General features: G+C 48.4%; 1 protein-coding gene across 1 annotated transcript in view; it reads left to right on the forward strand.

Annotated features, from left to right (window-relative positions):
* RIN3 (Ras and Rab interactor 3) overlaps window positions 1–24,045 on the forward strand; it is a 172,828-nt gene that overhangs the window by 49,750 nt on the left and 99,033 nt on the right. Inside the window, exon 3 of the mRNA XM_064375175.1 lies at window positions 14,629–14,746. Within this exon, the coding sequence (XP_064231245.1) occupies window positions 14,629–14,746 (118 nt within the window). The remainder of the gene's footprint in view (window positions 1–14,628; window positions 14,747–24,045) is intronic.

The raw sequence follows: 24,045 nt of genomic DNA on the forward strand, positions 1-24,045 counted from the left end.
CACATCATATCAAGGCAGCAGACTATCAGAATGACTTACCATTGGTGATGTTGACCTTGATCATCTGCTTAGATTGAGTTCATAGGGTTTCTACACCTCAAGGTGACTCTTTCCCCACTCCCTCTCTAGACTGTCCTTTTTGGAAGGCAAGTCAGTGTGGTCAGCCCACCTTTAAGGAATGGGGAATTAAGCTCCACCTCCTTGATTTGGTATCTAATAAATTACTTGGAATTTGTCTTCACAAGAGATTTGCCTTTTCTCTTCCATCTATGTATTAAGCCATTTACTTATATCAGTGTCGAACAGAGTACTTTTATACTTTGGACTATAATCCAATAGTACTTTAATTATTTTGTTGCTCAAATTGTTCCAACTTTGGGCACTGGGAGTCTTTCAGTTGGTGCCTGTATGCCTTTGACACACCGTCATCATTGTGCATATGGGTGTTTGTTTTTTGGAACACTTCATCATTTCCTGGCAATACAAGGTATTCCATGCTCATCTTGTATATTTCCTGCCCCAGTCCTAGAATCAGCCATTTCTCCAAGAAGCCCTGGTTCCTCCTATAGAGAATGATATTAGAAACCAAGATCTGGGCACCATGGGTGTTCGTTGCTACTGAAGTGTCAGTTGCTTCTAGGCCAAGGTGGTTTTTAATGAAAGAAATCTCTTTTAAGGTGGCTTTTGGTGGTAAGGGAGGTGAAAGTTTGGCTCAGAAGTTGCAATAAACTGAGTTGTGATATGGACCAGCCACCTAGGTGGTTCAAGGCACCCTCCCTAGGTGTGAGCCCAAGGAGTACCAATTCCATTCAGTATTAGTTTCGTAAAAACCTTCAGTGGGCCAGGCACAGTGGCTCATGCCTGTAATCCCAGCACTTTGGGAGGCTGAGGTGGGTGGATCACCTGAGGTCAGGAGTTCAAGACCAGCCTGGCCAACATGGCAAAACCCCATCTTTGCTAAAAATACGAAAAATTACCTGGGTGTGGTGGTGGGTGCTTATAATCCCAGCTACTTGGGAGGCTGAGGCAAGAGAATTGCTTGAATCCAGGAGGCGGAGTTTGCAGTGAGTTAAGATTGCACTACTGTACTCCAGCCTGGGCAACAAGAGCAAAACTCTGTCTCAGAAAAGAAACTTTCAGTGAAGCCCTTCTCTTGTGAGACCAGTGTAAAAGGCATAATCATCAGTTATTGCAGGATTACTTTGGCTAAGCACCATCTCTCATTTTTCCAACAACCTTGCAAAACAAGGGTATGATCTCTATTCTATAAGTGAGGAAACTCAGCTCTGCGATGATAAGAAACCAGCCTGAGTCATACGGCTACCAAATTATGGAACTTGACTTAAACCCAAAACTGACTGTCTCCAAAGGCTTTAAAAAAAGTAGTGTCTTGCGTTACCCCCAGAAATGCTTCGCTCTTTGTTTTGGAGTGAGCCTCAGCCATCCGCATGATTTCTTTTTTTTTTTTTTCTGAGACAGAGTCTTGCTCTGTTGCCAGGCTGGAGTGCAGTGGTGCGATCTTGGTTCACTGCAACCTCTGCCTCCCTGGCTCAAGTGATTTTCCTGCCTCAGCCTCTCGAGTAGCTGAGATTACAGGCATGTGCTACCATGCCTGACTAATTTTTGTATTTTTAGTAGAGACGGGGTTTCACCATGTTGGCCAGGATGGTCTCGATCTCCTGACCTCGTGATAGGCCCATTTCAGCCTCCCAAAGTGCTGGGATTACAGGCGTGAGCCACCGCACCCTGCCTCATCGGCATGTTTTAAAAGCTTCCTGGATTATTCTGCTGTGCAGCCAGAGTTGCGAATTGCTCTGTGCTATGCTAAAAGATGGGCCTCAGTTTCCCCATATGTAAAATAAAGGTATTGGGCAATATGTCCCTTAATTCCATTTCCAGTACTCAGTGGTTCTGAGGATTTGTGGCTTGACTTTCTTATAGCTTTGTATACGCGAGCGCGCGCGCACACACACACGCGTGCACACACACACATGCACACCCCTAGGTGTGTCAGAGTCAGGACTGAGGATATGAGGACCTTTGTCTAGGATGGGCCCCAGCCACTGGCTGCCAACCTCTGCAGGCACAACCCCTGTGGATGTAGCCTCTCAGAAGAGTCAGCTACTTCTGTTTCTGCCCTAATGGGCATGATTGGAAATTTTCCCCAAGCAACTGGAAAATAATCCTAAAATAACTAAAGTGGAAAAGCAGATAGCTCTGAATTGTCCATGCCAAAAATGAATGGTAAAAACAAAACCACTAATGGTGCACTTAGCTTTGGATTTTTATGTATTTATTTGGAGAGGAAGAGGGGAGTGTGGTGGCTGCATAATTCTCTCCCTAAGCGTATTCTATCCCAGCTGTTAGTGAAATAAGTTGGTCTTTCCAAAACTCACCCTGGCTGACGGTAGACAGGAAGAGGGTCTGAAGACTGGCGAGACCATTTCCTGGATTGTATCAATTTACCGTGAAACTCACCCTCTTTCAAGCCTCTCGGGGGCTGGGAAAGACCCCCAGGGCACTGATGCTAGAGGAATATCTTCTGGAAGCAAGGAGTCCTGGAATTGTTCTGCCTACCTCCCTCACTATAGACTGGAAACAGCCAGCTCAGAAAGGGGAACTGTCTTGCTCAAGGACACAGAGCAAACCAGTGTCAGAACTAGGAAGGACATAAGTGTCTGCCCCACAGCCCAGTGCTCTTAGCACTGCCCACTGCTGTTTTGGCAGGGGGGTTCCATGGGGGAATACTAACTCTTCAAAGAAAATTGGACTCTCACAGTGGCATGAGCCCAGCAGTTTATACAACTGATGGAAGAGGATATTTCTGCTGAGAGTCCCTAATGCAGTACAGTGAGGGATGAAAAATGGAGGAAGAACACACACACACACACACACACACACACACACACACACACACACACACACAGCTGACTCAGCAAGGCACAGACCAGGCTCGTTCCCAGGGAGGAGAGAGGTAGAGTAAGGACACTGGGCCTAGGAAGCTTTGTTGGTGGCTAATCAGGGAAGGCTTTCAGGAGCAGTGGCAGATGGAGGGTCCCACCGTGGGCATCAATGTGAACTCCTCCATTGTAGGAACCCCATACAGCCCCCGCCATGAGTGTCCTGGAAGTGGACAAAGGTAGCCCCGGCACCGGCACTTGCCTCCCTGTGTTCCCTCACTGCTCTCCACCTGGCTCATCCTCTCATCGAGGCTGAGCCCTGAAGTCTGGAGCTGCTCATCAGGATGCCTTTCCTTGTCTCAGGGTGCCCCATGTCCTGCCCTGTTGCCCTTCTGATTCATGGAGACATCTATGAACACTGACATCAGGAATGCTAGGGGCTTTGAGACATTCATCCTCAGGGCCAGGAGACAGGTGGAGGGGGTCTGGGGAAGGAAGTGTTATCAGAAAGAGGTCCCAAGCCAGACCCTAAGAAAGGGTTCTTGGACCTCAGGCAAGAATCAGGGGCAAGTCTACAGAGTAAAGTGAAAGCAAGTGTATTAGGAAAAGTAAGGGGATAAAGAACAGCTACTCCATAGGCAGAGCAGTGGCATGGGCTGCTCCAATGAACATACTTACGGTTATTTCTTGGTCATATACTAAACAAGGGGTGGCTTATTCGTGAGTTTTCTGGAAAAAGGTAGGCAATTTCTGGAACTAAGGGTCTCCCACTTTTGAGACTATATAGGGTAACTTCTGGATGTGCCATGGCATTTGTAAACTGTCATGGCGCTGGTGGGAGTGTCTTTTAGCATGCTAACACATGATTATCACATAATGAGCAGTGAGGAGACCAGAGGTCACTTGCATTGCCATAGGTGGGTTTGGGCCGGCTTCTTTACCACACCCTGTTTTATCAGCAGGGTCTTTGTGACCTGTATCTTGTGTTGACCTGTCTCATCCTGTGACTGAGAATGCCTAACCTCCTGGGAATGCAGACCAGCAGGTCTCAGCTGCCCCAGCCGCTATTCAAGATGCAGTTGCTCTTGAGCTGTAAGGAAGTTGCTCTGGAGCTGCAAGGAAGTTGCTCTGGAGCTGTAAGGAAGTTGCTCTGGAGCTGTAAGGAAGTTGCTCTGGAGCTGTAAGGAAGTTGCTCTGGAGCTGTAAGGAAGTTGCTCTGGAGCTGTAAGGAAGTCAGGACGGGCACCTCTGATAGAAGTACCGCATACTGACTTCGTGCTGTATAGCAGGCAGTCTTTTGATACCACCTGTGCAGCCTTTTCAATGATCCTTTGAGGCACGGGGTTGGTGGTGAATGCTTTCAACTTCAAGTAACAGCAAGCCCGGCTATGGTAGCCTCAGCCATAAGGATGCTATTGTTTAGCAAGAAGTCTCGAGGTTGGGCTCCAGGGCTAGGTTAGCAGCTCTTTGATGCCTTCGGTTCCCACACTACTCTGCCTGGCTTCTCTCTACCCTTCTATTCCTCCATCTTCAAGGTGTTGGCTTTTGGTCCTCAGTTTCTCACCTCATGGTTGCAAAATGGCAGCTGCAGCTCCAGACACCTCACCCATTCAAAGGCAGGAGGTCACAGGCAAATGGCTTTCTCCTTCTAGGCTCTGCATTATTGTCAGGGAACACATGTTCTAAATGCTTTATTGGCCACCCTGATGTGAGGAAAGCCAGGAAAGGGGATGAATAGCCAAGGAGAGCAGTATGGTGGTGATCGGCTCTGACCAAATATAATACCTCTCCTGAGTCAGAACACATTGCCACCAGGGCCAGAATCAGGGTCTGTTAGCAAGGAAAGGGAGAGAAGACTGGTTCTTGGGGAGCTAACTCAGTAGCTATCACAGGCAGGAACTTTTATGATCCCATTTCACAGAAAAGGAAGCTGCCCAGAGAGCTCACATAGCTTCAAGTGGCCAACTAAGGACTGAAGTTCAGTTGGGAAGTTCAGCTCCAGAGCATATGGGCGGAAGGGTCCAAGGCCCAACAGTCTAGACCTGCCACTTGAATACCTATCCCCTTTCCTGTCTCCTTACCAACCTGCACCTCACACTATTTTGTCATCTGCACAGAGGGTGTGATATTCTGAGCCTCAGGGAAGGAGCTGTTGCAGGTATCTAAAATCCCTAGCCTGGTGCCTGGCATGGAGTACATGTTTATTTGACACCAGTGGGTTGGTTGGGCTAGAGGTTATGTACTGTAGTGGTCACAACATGGCCTGAAGTCACATGGTTTGCATTCTTTTTCTGGCTCTGACATTAACAAGTGATGTGACCTCAGGAGGTCATTTTACTTCTCTGGGTCTTAGTTTCTTTGGCTGTAGAGTGAGGGGCTGGACCACATCACTGGCTTTGAAACTTTCCCACTGAGCTATGTGTATTCATCAGCAGTGCCTCATGGAAGAGAGCAGGGGGATACCCAAAGGTGGAGGCTTCATGTCCATATACCCCATGACTGTATCATTACCTACTTTACTAACAAACCAACCCAACATCAGTGGTTTACCACAGTCACTATTTTATTTGCTCACAATTCTGTGGGTCAGCAATTTGGGCTGGGTTCAGCTGAGTGGTTCTTCTGCTGGTCTTTTCTGGTGTCCGTCATGCGGCTGCAATCATCTGGCAGCTTGACTAGAGGTGGATGGTCTATGATAGCCTCACTCATGTCTTGTGGTAGGTGCTGGCTGTTGGCTGGGCCACACAACTCCAGGAGGCTAGCTCAGGCTTCTTTACATAACAGCACAGTCCAAAGGGTGACATGGAAGCTGCATGCCTCTTGAAGCCCAAGCTCAGAACTTCACAGTGTCTCTTCTGCTGCTTTTTTTTTTTTGGTCAGTGCCACTCCCAAGGTCACCCTGTTTTCACCAGGAGGTGAAAATAGACTCCATCTCTTGATAGGGGGAGCAGCAAAGACTTTGTGGCTCTTTTTAATCTACTATGGAGGTGAAGGCTCTTTGAGTCCTTTTTCCTATCTCTTTGGTCCAGCTGCAAGCATAATAATAATAATCCTATTAGTAGTTGTCATTTATTTGTCTAATGACATTATGCACTTAACATCATAGCATGTGATTTGGATCAGTAAATGAGAGCAATCTCTAATAATATAAATAATAATTAGGATTATAAGTCATTAAGTACATTCTCTGTGCCAGGCATTTTATATACATGATCAGCGATTCTCACAGTGACCCTGAATGATAGATATTATTGTCCTCATGTTCAGATGAGGAAATCAAGACCCAAGAAGTAAAAGTAACTTGCCCACAGCTGGTGAGGGACAGAGGTAGTATTTGTGTTTCACTGTGTCTCTAAACAGTTGGCTGCAGGGGGCAGAAAGGGGGAAGTAAGGTGGGCTTTGAGACTTTTCATATGAAACCCCCAAAGATGTTGGAGAAAGGGCTCTGGGTGGTCCCCCAGCTCTCCACCCTGCCGTATACTCACCTGCAACAGCCATCATGGACAACATCCCCTTGGAGTTTGACCTAAGGACACCTGATGAGGGAATGGGCAGATGGGTAACGTGGATATAAACAGCTCATGAAGATGGTCTGCTGCGTGATACTGACTTGGGCCAAACTCTGCCAGGTTTAAGCTGAGATAATTCATAATCTAAAGTGTTCTTCAGGCGTCACTGTGGCACAGTGTTGCTGTTATTGAGGTGCTGTCTGTGAATACCTTCTAGAAGGGTCTCCATGACTAGCTCAGCAGCTAAACTTCCCCAGAGGGGAACAGAACAGACCCTCTTATTCCAGTTGGTCAAGGTAGACCACTGACCCGGGCTCTGCCCACAGCAGGTACCTGTCAGTGTCATCCTCATCCATGGTCACCTGGGCAGGAAGCATCAGAGGACTCCTGGAGCCAGGCCAAACTCAGAGTCCCTCCCTGCCCCACTGTTCGTTGTGAACTCAGAGACTGCAGCCTGCTTTTCAGTCAGAAGACAAGAGCCACATGAGAGCCCTGTGGCCATGCTGAAAGGGTGGGTGATGGGTTCGGAACTGGGGAGCTAGAGTCCAACCTTGGGGGCTTTCCATTCCTGTAGACACCCTGTCCCCAGCGAGTAGATAACACAGCACAACAGAGAGAGGGGAGAGATGCTACACCATGTGGTAGGGATGCCTGGCCCTAGTCCTGCTCTGGCAGTTGCCATCTGTGTGGCTCTGGGGAGGACTGAGTGATACCACATGGAAGGTGCCTGGCCCAGTGTGCACACGCTAGCCACCATTTTAACTTCTGGCTCCGTACTGTGGACTTGAACCGCTCTCTCTTTAGTTTATCATCTTGTATTTGCCTTTTGCCCTGGATCTGTAAGTTTCATCTCTTCTGGGGTCAGGTAATCCCTTCTGATTCTTTTTCACAATAAACACACATGGTGGACAGACCCCCAGGTCTAGGTGAAGCCTGAGACTGGGAGACGGAAGGGCAAAACCAGCTGCAGGTGAGAGGTGAGTGGAGCATTGTCCTCGGTGAGCGTCCTGTTGGGTGCTTTCCTCTGCAACTTCTCCATACATCTTCTAACCAGAGAGGCAAGACCTTGGTTTCATTTTTTCTTTCTGCTGGGTGGTGGCAGGTGTTGCCACTCCCATTTACAGACTAGAACCCGCAGGCTCAGGGAAACCATACAATCACCCAGAGTCCCAGGGCTGATACCTGGCCGCTCAGGGCCGTCTGGGAGCCCAGGAAGAAATATAGTTTGTGGGCCTGCCCCCAGCTGGAGGAGCTCCCTCTGAGGGCTCCTGCCTTTTTTTCTTTCTCTCTTGGAATGTGAGGATGGAGAACAGGGTCCATGTCTGAACAAAGTGAGAAAACCTAGAAATAGCTATGGGCTGGGTGTGAAAGAGCTGATTCAGTACAGAGCACCATCGAAGGTCAGCCTAGTTGAAGCCAGCAACCAGAATTTGTCATGCCAGTCACCCTAGGGACAGATCAGTGGGGACTGGGGAGGAGGGGTCAAAAGAGTAATGGGAGAAAGTAACCATCAGTAGAGTAAAAAATATGTGTCGTACTGTGACCCTGGAGACCTGCACCCTCCAACAAGAAGTCTACCCTCATTATAGGCAAGGGTCTTCTATTTTATTTTCTTCTGTTTCATTCTGGAAAAAGAAATGTTGGGTGGCATTCACACTAATGGATCATGACCTGCAGTTTGAAAAACACTGGCCTTCCTTCCTGTGCCATTCCTGACACCTGAAGATGGGGGCAGCCCTGCCATGTGCCTGTGCTTCTAACCAGTGACCTGGGTGTGTGTCCCCAACAGGTGCACCACAAAGAGAGCACTTTCCCAGTGTGGACAGAAATCTGCAGTTTGGTTGCAATTTAAGAGGCTCCAGCCTCAGCTCCTGCCCTGGCTTGGAGTCAGGGGTTAGAATTTGCCTTCCCAGGAGTACCACTGGCTTCTGCTCTGCCTTTCTTTCCATGTTCTGCTCAGCAGGGAGGCCCTGTGGGCACCCCAGAGTTCCCTTGCTGCAGATACACACACACACACACACACATACACACACACACACATATACACACACACTCATACACTGTCAACTTTAAATAATGACATTCAGGCCAGGCACCGTGGCTCATGCCTGTAATCCCAACACTTTAGGAGGCCAAGGTGGGCGGGTCACTTGAGATCAGGAGTTGGAGACCAGCCTGGCCAATGTGGTGAATGGCCAACATGGTGAAGCCCCATCTCCACAAAAATACAACAATTAGCCAGGTGTGGTAATAGTGTGTGCCTGTAATCCCAGCTACTCAGAATGCTGAGGCAGGAGAATCACTTGAACCCTGGAGGCAGAGGTTGCAGTGAACTGAGATCGTGCTACTGCACTTCAGCCTCAGTGACAAAGTGAGACTCTGTCTCAAAAAAAAAAAAAAAAAAGAAAAGAAAAATGACATTCAGAAAATGTGATTAGGTATGGTGTTTATGCTAGCACAAAGCTTGAGGGTAGCCACCCAGGAGACACTGACTGTAAATGAACAGGGCCAGCATTCAAGGTGAAGTTACAGTTTCACTTATACAGGCAGAGACAGGGGAGTTTTAGCAGGATGACCTATTCCATATGAGACCACTGTGTGCCCCAGTGATTTGATTGGTTACAGATTGCTACATCCTGGGAAGATTACTTATTACTCCAGTTAAATTAAGTTTAGCCTAACGCTGCCTCCTTACATATTTTAAGTTCTGCCTAAATGTTTCTCTAGATGTAGTGAACTGTAACCTAACTGGAGGTGTAAACGGACTGTAAACTACCCTTGCAGCGATCACTGAGTCTTGGCCACTCAGAGGTGGCCAACTGGTCAGATGGTGTTCAAATAAGGTGAAAGTCGAGCTGTAACCAATCCAGCTGTTTCTGTATCTCACTTTCCTTTTTGTGTCCATAAATCTTCCACTACATGGCTATGCCAGAGTCTCTCTGAACCTAATCTGGTTCAGAAATTGCCTGATTTGTGAATTATTCTTTGCCCAATTAAATTCTGTTAAATTTAATTGGTCTAAGCTTTTTCTTTTAATACTCTGTAAGAAGGGGAGTGTTCTGAGGGAGTCTTATCTCTGCTGCTGTTTGGTCTTAAATATTTACAGGAAATCGGCTGCAGAAGTTCCAGTTGCCTGCAGCATGACTCGGGCAGCGTAGCCACATTCCTCCCAAGGCTCTGAATGATGTGAAGTTCCAACAGCTTTAAGTCCCAATTATTTTAAATGTGAATGATTTAATTTCACAACACTCACCCACACTCACCCACACACACTCACTTACAGTGTTCTGATACCAGCTGGGTGTCCAACAATTTGGACACTACCCAGAGTTAGTGCAGACCCCGTGGGCGGCTGCTCCTTCAGATGCCAGCCACGAGTGTGCTTCCCAGGCTACCTGCACTCCTGTCCAATTTGGCTTCAAATTCAGGAGTTCCCATGATCCTCATTCAAGTTTGATAATCTGATAGGACAACACAAAGACTCACAAAGTGTTGTACTTCCAATTACAGTTTTGTATAAAGGATACAACACAGGAACCACCAAATGGAAAAGGCACATAGGATGAGGTCTGGGGCGGCACAGCTGCAGAGTCCTCATCACTTCTCCTCCTATTAGCACGGGGAGTCCATACGGGTCTGCAGCATCCTCAATTCTTGACTCCTCAGAAGAAAGAATTCAACCAAGGGGGCGTAAGGCAGAGTAAGAGACTGAGGCAAGTTTTTGAGCAGGAGTGAAAGTTTATTAAAGCTTTGGAGCAGGAACAAAAGGAAGGAAAGTACACTTGGAAGAGGGGCCAGGCGGGCGGCTTGAGATCAAGTGCACGGTTTGACCTTTGCCTTAGGGTTTTCAGTGTTGGCATGCTTCCAGGGTTTCGCATCCCTTCTATCCTGAGTCTTGGAGTGGGCTTCCTCCCTTGGGGTGGGCTGTCCGCATGCGCAGTGGTCTACCAGCGCCTGGGAGGGGCCACATGCGCAGTGTGTTTACTGGAGTTGTGCGCATGCTCAATGGAGGCGTTCTTCCCTTACCAGTCCAGTGTTTCTAGAATAAGGTCCTAAACCAGTTACACTCTGCCCTTTTGCCTCTTAGTGCTCATGCTTGAGCCCACTGGCGCAGCTTGTGAGATGTTATCGAGAAGATGCTGATCACAGGTTTTCAGGTTTTTTCTGTTGGGAGACTGTTTCCCTGGCGTGCCAGCCGCAACTAATTATTATTTTAGAGAGACAGTTAATAACCACCTGCCCATCATCTGACAGTCGCCTGACATTCCTGGTAGCGGGAGGGGGACTCTCCTGCACTGCTCCTGTCTGACTACCTACTGTAACATTTTCCCCTCAAGAGTCCAAGACCCCAGTTCCTTGGGGAAAATGGATGGTCGGTCTTCTGTAACTGCTTCCTGCAGTTAGAGAGAGGGACAGTGGGGGTGGTTCTGTGGGTCTTGGCCTCTGCTAGCTGTCAGGACAGGTTGTGAGATGGGTTGGTGAAAGCAGTATCCAGCCAGGTCCGAGGGAGATGGGCAGGATTTTGCCTCTGTCATGTCCTACCGATGGGAAGTCTATGGGTCTCCTGTGGAAGGATGACCTTTTGTGTGTGTGTGTGTGTGTGTGTGTGTGTGGTGTGTGTGTGTGTGTGTGTGTGTGTGAGAGAGAGAGAGAGAGAAACAGAGACAGAGACAGAGACAGAGAGAGACAGAGACTTGCTCAGTCGCCCAGGCTGGAGTGCAGTGGTGCAATCTTGGCTCACTGCAACCTCTGCCTCCCAGATTCAAGCTATTCTCCTGCCTCAGCCTCCTGAGTAGTTGGGATTACAGGTGTGTACCACTATACCTGACTAATTTTTATATTTTTAGTAGAAACGGGGTTTCACCATGTTGGCCAGGCTGATCTTAAACTCCTGACCTCAGGTGACCCACCCACCTCAGCCTCCCAAAGTGCTGGGATTACAGGCATAAGCCACTATGCCCTGCCAGAAGAATGACCCTTGAATATTGAGGAGAGAGCATCTCTCACTGAGGATCACCTGGAGACGAATCGGGTTATTAGATTTAGAAGAATGTCAAAACAAAATAAGGGAGTGAGGGCAGCTCCAAAAAATCCCAAGGCTGGTGACACATCCAGGTAGCTAACACTCCTAGAAGCTGGGTGCATCTTCCTCCCAGCACATCTGTGTTCACCAGCCAGAATGTCCAGAGGTTTCATTTCAGAGGTGTGATTGATTAAATCTTTGGCCATGTGATTGAACTCAGTCTCCAGTACCTGTCCCCCTTCTGGAGGTCACAGGTGGGGCCGAAGATTCCAACCCTCTAAGCAGGTATTTAGTCTTTCTGTGGCCAGCCCCTCCCTTGAATCTAAGGTTCCACCAGGAGTTCCTGTTTAATAGCAGAAACTCGGATAAGGTCAAAAGGGGTTTATTATGAATAATAAAAGACACTCTAATCTCTCAGGAACTTCCAAGGGTTTTTGAAGCTCTGTGCCAGGATTGGGTAAAAAGACTGGCTATGTGTTTCTGTCTTACTATACCACACTCACCCACACACAAACACTAAGATTCCCTCACACACTGCTCGTTCCCATGGGCCTACTGTGCAAGGAGACAGCTCGACCTTGAACCTCCAGAGGCAAAGGAACAGCATTTATTTGAAAGACACCATGTCCTGGGGTCAGTTCAACTTCAGGTGAATGCACTAGTTCAGTGATGCTGCAGCTCCAGGTAGGGTGAGGATTTGGCAGGAGCTGAGGCTTTTGTCTGAGCCTCTGAGCGGAGAGCCAGGGCTGGCGGAGGCATCTAGAGGTAAGCTGATGTCCAGCAGGACCACCTTCCATGCAGGCGACACCCCCACCCCTGCCTGCCTCACCTTTCCACCCCCAGTGAAGCAGTGTCATTTGTCTGGGGTAATACCTGAGTTCGTTGTCTCACACCAAGGAAATAAAGGACAGGGACACACAAAGAATGAGGTTAAGAGCGAGGTTTAATAAGCAAAAGAAAGAGGAAAGCTCTCTCCTGCAGAGAGAGGGGGTCCTGAACTGGTCTTCCAGTCCATGGTGAAGTGCAGGAGGTTTTATAGATGAGCTTGAGGAGGTGGTATCTGATTTACATATGGCACCAGAGATTGACTGGATAGGTGTGTCATTTGCATACTTTCGAAGAAGCTGGCTGCCCACCCTAATCTTTTATTATGCAGGTGGTTCTCTACCTGTCTGGGGCCATGTTGCCTGTTTTTCTACTGTAAGCATGGTGACAAAGAAGATGGAAGTTGGAGCCTCCATGTTGAACATACCTGGCTTCCAGGTAGCCCTTTTCTACTGGCACAGCTGCCAGCATTCACCCCTGCAAGCTTCCAGCTTGCTTGTCTATGTTTGTAGCTTGATTTTTTAGGCTGCTCTTTGCTAGAAAAGAAATGATTTGGGGGCTGCTTTTTGTTAAAAGGGAGGCTCTGCAGACGACTCTCTTACCCTCACTATCTGCCTAAATAATTTCTTTCTAGCTCCTGTATCACCAGGAGTACCCCTTCCATCTCCCGCTGTTGCTGCTAGATCTAATTCTCTCTCCACCCTGCTCTGCTGGAGGAGAGGGGCTGCTAAAAACTCATTTCCAACCTCAGTTCAGTGACTAATGATTCATCGTGCTGCTGCTCTGGAAGGACCACACACTCTAACGGAGACCAGGATCTTAAGCCGCAGGGCCACCCTCTCTAAGCCAAATGGAGGCAAAATTGAGTGCTCAGGATCTAGGCCAGCAGGTCTCTGCCTTATTTAACCCAGCCCCCATTCAAGATGGGGTCGCTCTGGTTCAAACACCTTTGACATAGATGTCCCAGTGTCCCTGCTCTCCAGCCTTTCTTCAGCAGCCTTGGCCAGACACCTAGTTTTCCAAACTCTAGCCCAGAAATTTGGGGCTTGAGTGGGAGAGGCTTAAGCTCCAGGGGTGGGGTCAAGACAGGAGCCAGGAGGGGAAGACACTGACCAAGTCCTGCCCCTATCGAGAGATGCCCCCTCCCCCCTCCTGGGGAAGCTGTGCCGCAGGAGGCTGGGGAGATTCCAGAAGGTGTCACCTGGACAGGAGGGAGGAGCTTCCTGGGACCTGCCAAGACCAAAGGACGTTTTAAAACAGCAGAGTTTGTGAAAGGCAGCAGAATCTCATTCCCCATGCTTGCCGTCAGGACCCTCACTGGAGCAGAACCATTGCTCAAAGCATGAGAAGTAGAAGTGAGTGTCCGTGAACATGCTGGCTCTGCGTGAGACCTCGGCCAGTGTTTGGTTTCTAGAGCACAGCTGCGTCCTCAGGGCCTGGAGGCGTAGTTTTATCAGAAGAGAGTAAACTCACAGCAGAAGCAAGTCTTCCTGTGCAGGATTTGGGGTCTGCTGCAGAGGCCTGGTAGCATGGAGGTCCCAACCGTTGACACCAGTGTCCAGAGGCCGAATCTAGTTCTTCCCTTACAGCCGTGAGACCTTGGCCAGCATTACCTTCCAGAGCATGTCCTGTGGGCCAAGCCCTTACGGGTATTAACTCAGTCAGTCATCGCACCAGCTTGAGGAGGGGGCGTCCTGTTACAGTCACAGAGTACCTCAGTTCCTTCATCTGTAAATGGGGATAACAATAAAACTCACGTAATGGGATGATGGAGAGGATGGAGCAAGCTACGATATGTGGAGTGTCATAACAGCTCCTGTCACAGAGAGCTCTGTATTAAGTATGAGCTATTTTTATTTTTTCAGGGGGATAAAAGGTGTGAATTGACTAATATCTGTGATTGTTTCCAACAGCCTCCCCCAGAGCATATGCTGGGGTGAGAGTTGAAGTTCAGCCTGACTCCCGTGCATTAGAGGTTTCCCGAGTGTGAACTCAGGACCACCCATATCAGAGCCAGCTAATTGCAGCCCCCCTTACAGAACCAGCATCTTGAGGCGGTAGGATAGGAATTTTAAGACCTCACCCCTGCTATGGACTCTATATCTCCAATACCCTTACAGAAACGTTGATGTAATTGAACCCCTCAGTGGGCAGATGAGAATCTGAGGATGCAGGATCCTCAATGTGGACATGGTCCAGGTGATACAAGGCTCTTGGGGCAGAACCCCCACTGCCCCTGGGGTGTTCTTGACCTCCCTAGCCTGCCTCCTCATTCCAGGAACCTTCCAGATGACTTCCATCTCATTGTTGTCCTCCTCACCTTCACCCAAACCTTTGATTCACGGAGCTCTGTCCCCTTCTTTGGTTTCAGGTGTTTCTGGTCCGCCGGGACAGCAGCTCGAAACACCTGGTACTCTGTGTCCACTTTCCTTCCCTGAACGAGAGCTCGGCCGAGGTGCTCGAATACACCATTAAGGAAGAAAAGTCGAGTAAGTACCCGTCTTCTGTTTTTACTTTGACCACACGGCAGCAGCAGCAGCAGAGAGGCTGCACCTTCTAACCACAGGCTCTCCTCCGTGCACTGATGGTGTTTAAAATTAGAAGGAGGAAAAGCTTTCGGTTGCTGAAGTTACTTGACCGGACTTGTTTTGAACTTGGTTCGTCACTCCAATGTCAGTGTGAATTTCCGCTCACTCTCGTCGGAGCTGGTTGGCTTTGTGTTCTCATGGCCATGGTGAGGTTTCCTCTTGATAGCTCAGCACAGGGATGCTGGAGAAGGAGAAGGAAAGGAGATCACATGTCTGAACCCTTGGGTCCTAGTTTCGGCTCAGCACACACTCAATCCAGGATCCCAGACAAGTCACTGAATCTTTCTGAGCCTCATTTTTGTGTCAAATGAACATAACAGTCACAGAGCTTTTGTGAGGGTCAAATGGACAAACACTTTGAAAGACACAAATCTGGGCCAGACTTGATGGCTCATGCCTATAATCCCAACAGTTCAGAAGGCAGAGGCAGGAGGATCCCTTGAGCCCAGGAATTGGAGACTGGCCTGGGCAATGTAGAAAGACTCCATCTCTACAAAAAGTAAAATAAATTAGCCAGGCATGGTGGCATGCACCTGTGGTCCCAGCTACTTGGGAGGCTGAGGTGGGAGGATGGCTTCAGCCAGGGAGGGCAAGGCTGCAGTGAGCTATGATTGTGCGACTGCCCTCTATCCTGGATGACAGAGGGAGATCTGTCTCAAAAAAAAAAAAAGGACAAAAGTCCGGTGTGTGCACAGTGCTGCTGGAAGTAGGCATGGGCCTCCGTGGGAAAATGTCTAGGGCGGATTTGTTCTGATAATGCAGTGTCACCGGGTTTGGGGCCCTGTGGACTGCTGGGCTCCCATCTATGCCAGCTTCCTCCTCCTCACATGGTGTAACCACTCAGTGGGTGCTTCTTCCCCTCTGCCCAGATAGGCCTAATTTATCAAGACAGGAATTGCAACAGAGAAAGAGTTTGATGCACACAGAGCCAGTTAAACAGGAGACAGAGTTTTATTATTACTCACATCAGCCACTCTGAAAATTTGGAGGCTAGAGTTTTTTTTAAGACAATTTGCAGGTAGCAGGGATAGGGAGAGGGAATGCTGACCGTTTGGGTCAGGGATGGAATCGCAGGAAGTTGAATCTGTCTTCTTGCACTGAGTCAGTTCCTGGGTGGGGGCCACAAGCCCAGATGAGCCAGTTTACTGGTCTGGGTGGCTGGCATCAGGTGATCCATAAGAAAGAATGCAGACCTCAAACACCAATCTCAGGTTTTATAATAGTAACATTATCTACAGGAGCAATTAGGGACATTAGGGATCTTGTGGCCTCTGGCTACGTGACTCCTGAGCCATAATTTCTAATCTTTTTTTTTTTTTTTTTTTTTTTTTTTGACACAGAGTTTCAATCTTGTTGCCCAGGCTGGAGTGCCATGGTGTAATCTCAGCTCACTGCAACCTCTGTTTCCCAGGTTCAAGTGAGTCTCCTGCCTCAGCCTCCCAAGTAACTGGGACTACAGGCGTGCACCACCATGCCCGGCTAAGTTTTTGTATTTAGTAGAGACGGGGTTTCACCATGTTGGTCAGGCTGGTCTCAAACTCCTGACCTCAGGTGGTCCACCTTCCTTGGCATCCCAAAGTGCTGGGATTACAGACGTGAGCCACCACACCCGGCCCATAATTTCTAATCCTATGGCTAATTTGTTAGTTTTATAAAGGTGATCTGGTCCCCAGGCAAGGAGGTTTGTTTCAGGGAGAGGCCGTTACCATCTTTGTTTCAAAGTTAAACAGTAAACTGAATTCCTCCCGAAGTTAGTTCAGCCTATGCCTAGGAGTGAACAAGGGCAGTTTGGAGGTTAAAAGCAAGATGGAATTGGTTGGGTCAGATCTCTTTCATTCTCATAATTTCTTCTTCATAATTTTTGCAAATGTGGTTTCAGTGGCTATGTGTATACATGCCAGGCATCCAGATCCACAAAGCCTGTTAGAAGAATCTATAGAATATTCCAAGCACTGGCTTACATTTCTTGTAAATGGATCCAGGGTGTTGAGGGAAGCTTTTTACCCCAGCTAGCAGCAGAGTGACAACAGTTAAGAAGACTCATTAAATATTCTCAAGTGTTTGTTTCTCAAGAAACGTGTGTGCCTGACACTGGGAAGATGCAAAGATGAAGAAGTCAGAGTTCCTGGCCTCAGGGGCCTCCAAGTCTGGTTGGAAGGAGGGGACATGCTGGCGTGGGAGACAGACATCACTTGCTGTGCAGTGTAGCAGGTGTTACTGCAAAGGGACCTCTGGCTGGGGGCACAGAGGATGCAGGGCACTGTGGGGAGGGTTCAGGAGGGTGTCTAAGAGGAGGAAGCACCCAGGCTGAGTCCTGAAGGTGAGTATAATAGTGCAGTTGAAGGTTAATCTTCTAGCCCTTAAAGTGGACTAGGAAGGGAATCCAGAAGCAGATTGCTTTTCCTGCTGTAAGGAAGTCTTTCTGCAGAGACCCAGAGCCCCACAGAATGGATAAAACACAACTCACGCATTCACGTGTGTTCAGCAGAGACTTATGGAGTGCCCCCTCTGTGCCAGGCACTGTTTACTGCCTCTCGGAGCTCACTTCAGGTGGAGGGAGGGGATGATAAGTAACCATCCGGGGTGACTGGCAGATGGAGAGGCATGCTGTGGGGAGCATGTGAGCATAGATAGTTAGCTAGCTCCTGCAAGAACCAGCATAATGACTTAAACCCAGAAGCTGGTTTCCCACTCGCAGGCAAGAATCCTGGCCAGTGGGGAAGGAACTGGGACCCCAATGGAAGAAGAGGCTCTGCCACCTTCAGCGTGCAGCCTCCAGTTTCCTAGGACTGACTCCAAGCCAGTAGACTGGAAGGGGGAAAGAGCATGGAGAAGGCTTGTGGTCGGGTCTTTCTGCCAAGGCCTGGGAGTGGGTGTGTCACCTGTGCCCACATTCCATTGGCTAGAACTTGGCCACATGATCACACCTAACTGCAAGGGAAACTGGGGCCAGCTATGTGCCCAGGAAAAGGAACAGCACTCGGACTTTGAACTGCTAGAAGCCTGATCCATAGGTAGTAAGGACAGGGAGTATGGGGTTGGGTCAGAGATTGTTCATTTATATAGCAGACTTGAATGACCCCTCTGTCCAGTGAAGTCCAGCAGGGAAGAAAGTGTGGGGTTCTCAAAGAGGAGAGTGACCGTTTTCCCAGAACAAGTATACAGCACCATCTGATGACAGCAGAAGAGGTAGGGCTGTTTGGGGCATCCACTGCTCTCCAAGAACCCAGATCCCTTCTCATTTGGCCAGGGCCAGGCCTTCTTAGCAGGTGCCTCTGGGGCCACACAGCCCCTGGGTGTGCTAATGGTCTGCAGGGAGATAGGACTATTGCCTATCTATTAGCAGATAATAGAGGCCAGGAGGGTACAGACCTGTCTCTTAGTAAGACCAGCCAGCCTTTCAGGGACTCGGCTGCCACCTACCAGTTACCTATAACTTTTAGAAACCCAAGAGCCAACTGTGCTCTTGAATTTCCACACCAGCATTGGGAAAGTAGCTGACAGTGGAGGTTATGATGAGCTGAGCATGTTACGCAGGGAGTGCTGTTTACACGCAGGGTGGCCAGGAAGGCTTCTTGGAGGAAAGGCACATCAAGCCGGACCAGCAGCCCGCTGGAAATTCTGCCGTCGTCCTTTGCACCGCACTCCTTCCCCACCTCCCCGCCCAGCCCCAGGGTCACCACTCCACTGTCTCTCCAACCCAGCGACACCCCTGGAAACCAGGGCATCGTGTCTGGTTTCATGTCTTATTTCCCATTAGACACCAATGAAAAACCAGAGCCGGATGGTAGTTAAAGCAGTAAAAACAGGATTTGCTCAGAACTATCGCAATAACAACAAAGAGACCTGGGTGTGGAACTGGACTCAACTCCGAATACAGCATGGGCAAGTGGGGGTTATAGCCAAGGAGCACGGTCGGGGGCAGTGGATGGAAAATCTCTAAGGGAAAATGTTAAGGTGGGGAGGATTCTGATGAAACTGACCCAACAGGATTCTTGCTGAAGGCAGGCGGGGTGATCAGACAGCACCCCAGGGGATGGTGGAGGACCAGGAAACTGATCAGATAGCGATAGTGATCAGATATCAAAGATCAAAGTGGGGGGTCCTAAACCAACAAAGCAGGATTCTTGCTAAAACTGGATTTTAGGAGGTACAGATGGGCCTAGAAGTTTCAGGAGCCTGACTAAACTTTGGTCAAGCAAAGAATTTTTTTAAGCCTAAGGGACAAATCGGGGCACTCAGAGACAGAGACACCCGGCCTACTTCTATGGGTTCTTTCTTCCTCCCAGGGCCATGCAGCCAAATCTCACTTTCCATTTTTAAACTTTTAAAAATTCAGTGCTCAGTTTGCTGAAAATATGATGAAAACCAAAATCTTTCATGTAACTTTCCATCATTGTTCTTGTACATTTACTATAAATACATAGATGTCATCCATAAGTTTGTGTGTGTGTGATTTTGCTGTTTCTTTTCTTTCCTTTTCTTTCTTGAGATGGACTCTTGCTCTATCACCTTGGCTAGAGAGCAGTGGTGTGATTGGTGTGATGGATGTGATCTTGGCTCACTGCAACCTCCACCTCCTGGGTTCAAGCAATTCTCCAGCTTCAGCCTCTTGAGTAGCTGGGACTATAGGTGTGCACCACTGTGTCCAGCTAAATTTTGTTTTTTAGTAGAAACCAGGTTTCACCATGTTGGCCAGGCTGGTCTCAAAGCCCTGACCTCAGTTGATCTGCCCGCCTCGGCCTCCCAAAGTGTTGGGATCACAAGGATGAGCCACCACACCTGGCCTGTTGTTTCCTTGTATTATTCCATTGCTCCCCAAACCTCGCTCCCCTGAGGTCAGCCACTAGGGTGCACCCAGACAACATTTAGAAAGCAGCAGGTACCTTGTTTTTTTTGCTGAGTGGATCTGCCGCTCCTGCCTCTTTGCTCTCTTCCTGTTCGATGCCCTCCTCCTTGACGTAGCAATTGAGACAGACCGTCGAAGCTACACAGCCTTTTGAATCCCAGCTCTGTTTTCTCCTGACTGTGTGACCTTGTGTAAGTTACATTACCTCTCCAGGCCTCAGTTTCCTTGCGTGTAAGATGGGGATAATCATGGTGCCCCCATCACAGGGCACTGGGAGGGGTTCGTATGTCTACACTGCTTAGGATTTTTAGATACTGTGGCCACGGTGACTGCAGGGAAGGTAATCTGAGGGGGAAGTGGGCAAGGGAAAAGTCCAGGCCTGAAACTGGGGCCTTTTGTTGGGGCTCCACACACAAAGCTGAGGCAAGGGAAGGAGACACGGGGATGCCCCGAAGGGGTAGCCAGCCTCATCTCTGACCCTGCTCTGTGTGAAGAAGAAACACTCACTCTGACCACTTCTGTTTCCATGTGCCTGGATTGTCCTCTGGTTTCTTGTTAAGTGTTTCCTTGAAACTCCCTGAAGCAGTCAGCTTGGACTAGTCTTGCTGTGGTAACACACAACCCTACCCAGTAGCTTGCGCACACACGTGTGTGTACACAAAGTAAAATGAGTGTGCAGTTGGTCCTCCATACCTGTGGTCTCCACATCCATGGATTTAACCAAACATAGATCAAAAGTATTCAAAGAAAAAAAAACAATAAAAAATAACAACACAACAATACAAAATAATATAAATTGAAAATAGCATAACAACTGTTTATATAGCAGTTACATTGTATTAGGTGTTATAAATAACCCAGAGATTATTTAAAGCAGAGCTCCCAACCTTTTTGGCACCAGCTTCATCCATGTCCCTGCAAAGAACATGATCTCATTCCTTTTTATGGCTGCATAGTATTCCATGGTGTATATGCACCACATTTTTCCCCGGATGGGATGGGGGATGGTTTCTGGATGAAACTGTTCCACCTCAGATCATCAGGTATTAGATTCTCATAAGAAGCCTGCAACCTAGATCCCCCACATGCGCAGTTCACAGAAGGGTTCCTGCTGCTATGAGAATCAAATGCTGCCACTGATCTGACAGGAGGCAGAGATCCAGTGGTGAAGCTCACCTTCCCACTGCTCACCCCTGCTGTGCGCCCCGGTTCCTAACAGGCCATGGTCCAGTTCCCTGGTCCGGGAGTTGGGGACTCCTGATTTAAAGTATACAGGAGGACATGCCTACGTTATAGGCAGATACTATGCCATTTCATAGCCTCAGATTTTGATTTCTGAGGGGGGTCTTGAAACCAACCCCCCACAGATACCAAGGGACAATTGTATTTCTCACTCCCTCTGAGGCTCTTTGCAACTTCTTGTGTGTACTGCAGTGCAGGCTGAAGGAGCAGCACCCATGTGGGGCATTTAGGCGGGAAGCGAAAGCAGAATTCCGTGAGGGTTCTCAAAGGTTCCACTCAGAGAAGGCAGGTGTCACTTCTCTTCACATCTCATTGGCTGAAACAGGTCACATGGCCAGGCCAGCCTCCAATAGGATGGGAGGTCTAATCCTCCTGCAAGCATGTGACCCACAAGGCCAGGTAGCCACTATTTTGAACAAGCCTAACCCTCTCCTGCATCCCCAGTTCTCCTCTCTGCTGCATGAAGGTGACAAGAAGACTTTGAGATGTCTGAGTCTCCACTTGGCCTCACTGGGACCCATCAGAGGCCCAATGTATGTGGAGAGAGAGGGGACCAGCAGAAGAGGCATGGGGGCAGGGGATGTATGGGATGAAGGGCCAAGCCCCGGAAGGAAGGAGGCCTGATGAGCTGCAGCCTGCCCCTTTATGGCTGAAATGAGCCACCTAGCCGGGAAGATACCAGCTACTTTTTCATTCATGAGCTTTGAAGATGGTGACAGTGACAGATTCAAGTGATGGCATTTTTCTGCTGGTTGCTTTAAAAAGAAGGCCAGTTGGCCGCATGTCTAGAATAGGAACCATGAGACGGTGACAGATGCCCATACAGGAAGTGAGCTGCCCAGCACTCACAATCTGAGCCATTTACCCCGTGTTTCCCAGGTAGCCCTGCTTCATTCCCTGCCTGTTCCCCTGGCTGGCTGGCTGGCTGGCTTGCTTGCTTGATTGACTGATTGAAACAGAGTCTTGTTCTGTTGCCCAGGCTGCAGTGCAATGGCACAATCATAGCTCACTGCAGCTGCAGCCCCCTGGGCTCAAGCGATCCTCCTGCCTTAGCCTTTCAAGTAGCTGGGACAACAAGGGTGCCACTGTGTCTGGGTATTTTTTTTTATTTTTGTAGAGATGGGGTCTCTCTTTGTTGTTCAGGCTGGTCTCAAACTGGCCTCCTGAAGTGCTGGATTTACATTTTGATTTAAATCCAGGTCAAATCTCTTTCTAGGATAATGGGTCAGCTGGTGAAAGGGTCAAACCTAAGAGCAGAACTCAGAGGCATTCTGGGTGATGCTGACACCCATGTACACAGATCTCCACTGCCTAGGAGGACTCATCTAGAATGCCTCCTTTCCTGAGTTTCAAAGGTCCCCACAGTCCAGTGGTGATAACCAACAATGCCAATTAGCACAAGGGTTCACTGAGTTTGGCTATGAGATGGGCTTCTTTCCCAGGGACAAATGTGTCAACTTCAACTACTTAGCCTAAGATCACATGCCTTAGAGTGGAAGATTTGTTCAGCAGTCCTGCCCAAGCTAGTCCGTGTTTTTTGTTTTTTGTTTTTTTTAAATCATGGTCTCACTCTGTTACCCAGGCTCTGGAGTGCAGCAGTGTGATCACAGCTTACTATAGCCTTGATGTCCTGGGCTCAAGTGATCCTCCCACCTTAGCCTCTTGAGTAGTTGGGACTACAGGTACATGCCACCAGGCCTGGCTAATTTTTGTGTTTTTTGTTTTTGAATTTTCAGCAGCAAGGCAGTACTGATTGCATCGTGGTGAGTCGTGTACTCTTGTTAACGCAAACCTCTTTTGAGAGCATGAGATTTAGAAAGGCTGGCAGTTGTGGGTTTTAATTCTGTCTCTGTCACCTTGTGACATCGGACTTGTTACTTAATTTCTCTGCTTCACTTTCCCCATCTGCAACATGGGAACATCTGCAACACAGCTATTGGGAGGATTGATGAGCAAATCAATCAATGCGTATATATAGCGGCTTGGGACCATGTTGCCTGGCACATGGAACGCACTCCACAACTTTGTCTCTTGGATGAAATGGGGACATTTATGGGAAAAAGTCTGCATGTAGTAAGTACACCATAAATACTAGCAGTTATAATTAGCTGTGGAGTTTGAGCAGCATGCAGTACATACCACAAAACCCATCATTTCCTGAAACACTTTGCTCTTGGAGAACTCCTGTAAGATGTTGATTTGTTCTTCTTATCTCACATTGGTTATTACTCATAGCGGTTTTGGCTAAAATAGCCACAGTTTATTTCTTTCTGTTTTCAGCATTCCCCTTTTCAGCCTCCAACACTGGAGTTGGGCCAGGAAAAAATACATCATGAGATAATTTAACTCCAAGAACTTTATTGTAAAACTTTGGTGGTGAATTTCTTTAAAAAAAAAAAAAAGATCTTGAATCATAGTGGTGCATTCTTAGCTTCTCTTTTTTTTCACTTAGACATTTTATTATGAGCTTTCTCTCTGTTATTGACATTTCAAAGACTTTGCAACCAATTAAATACATGTTGAATGGCTTTTGAAGGAAGACAGTATGACAGGCTTGAAGACATAGTTCTCGGCATTGAACCAGTGGGAGAGATGGACTCATGCATACTTAACCAGAAATATAGGCAAACTGTCCTAAATGTTAGAATGTAAGCATGTACTCTGGGTCATCAAAACCAGTGACTCTCAGGGAAATCCACCCAGGCCTCCTTTGGGCCATGGAAGATGGAAAATATTTGTGAAAAAGAGAAATTGGGGAACAGATGTGTTAAGCTGAGACCACAGCCTGCATCAGGGCTCAGATGCGGGAAAGAGAATCAGGAAAGGGCAGAACTCTTTTGGGGGACAGGTGATTGGAAGTAGAGTCAAAGTTGAGGCTAGAGGGTGGGATTCGGCCAGGTCATGAAAGACCTTCACAACCACCCCAGGGTGTTGGAGATTTGGCTTGTTGTCGGAAGCCACGCAAAGGTTTTGAGCAGGAAGTAGCCCTCTGACATTGGTGATACAGAATAGAGCTTGACTGTGTGGGAGCTGAACAGGACAGTAACTCTGCCAGGACAGAGGAAGGGGAGGGAGGAGCTTGAGACACCCGTCTCAGGTAATGGCCTTC

This window comes from Aotus nancymaae, unplaced genomic scaffold, assembly GCF_030222135.1.
Source record: "Aotus nancymaae isolate 86718 unplaced genomic scaffold, 86718_ANA_hifiasm-v0.15.2.pri h1tg000011l, whole genome shotgun sequence".
NCBI classification, from domain to species: Eukaryota; Metazoa; Chordata; class Mammalia; order Primates; family Aotidae; genus Aotus; species Aotus nancymaae.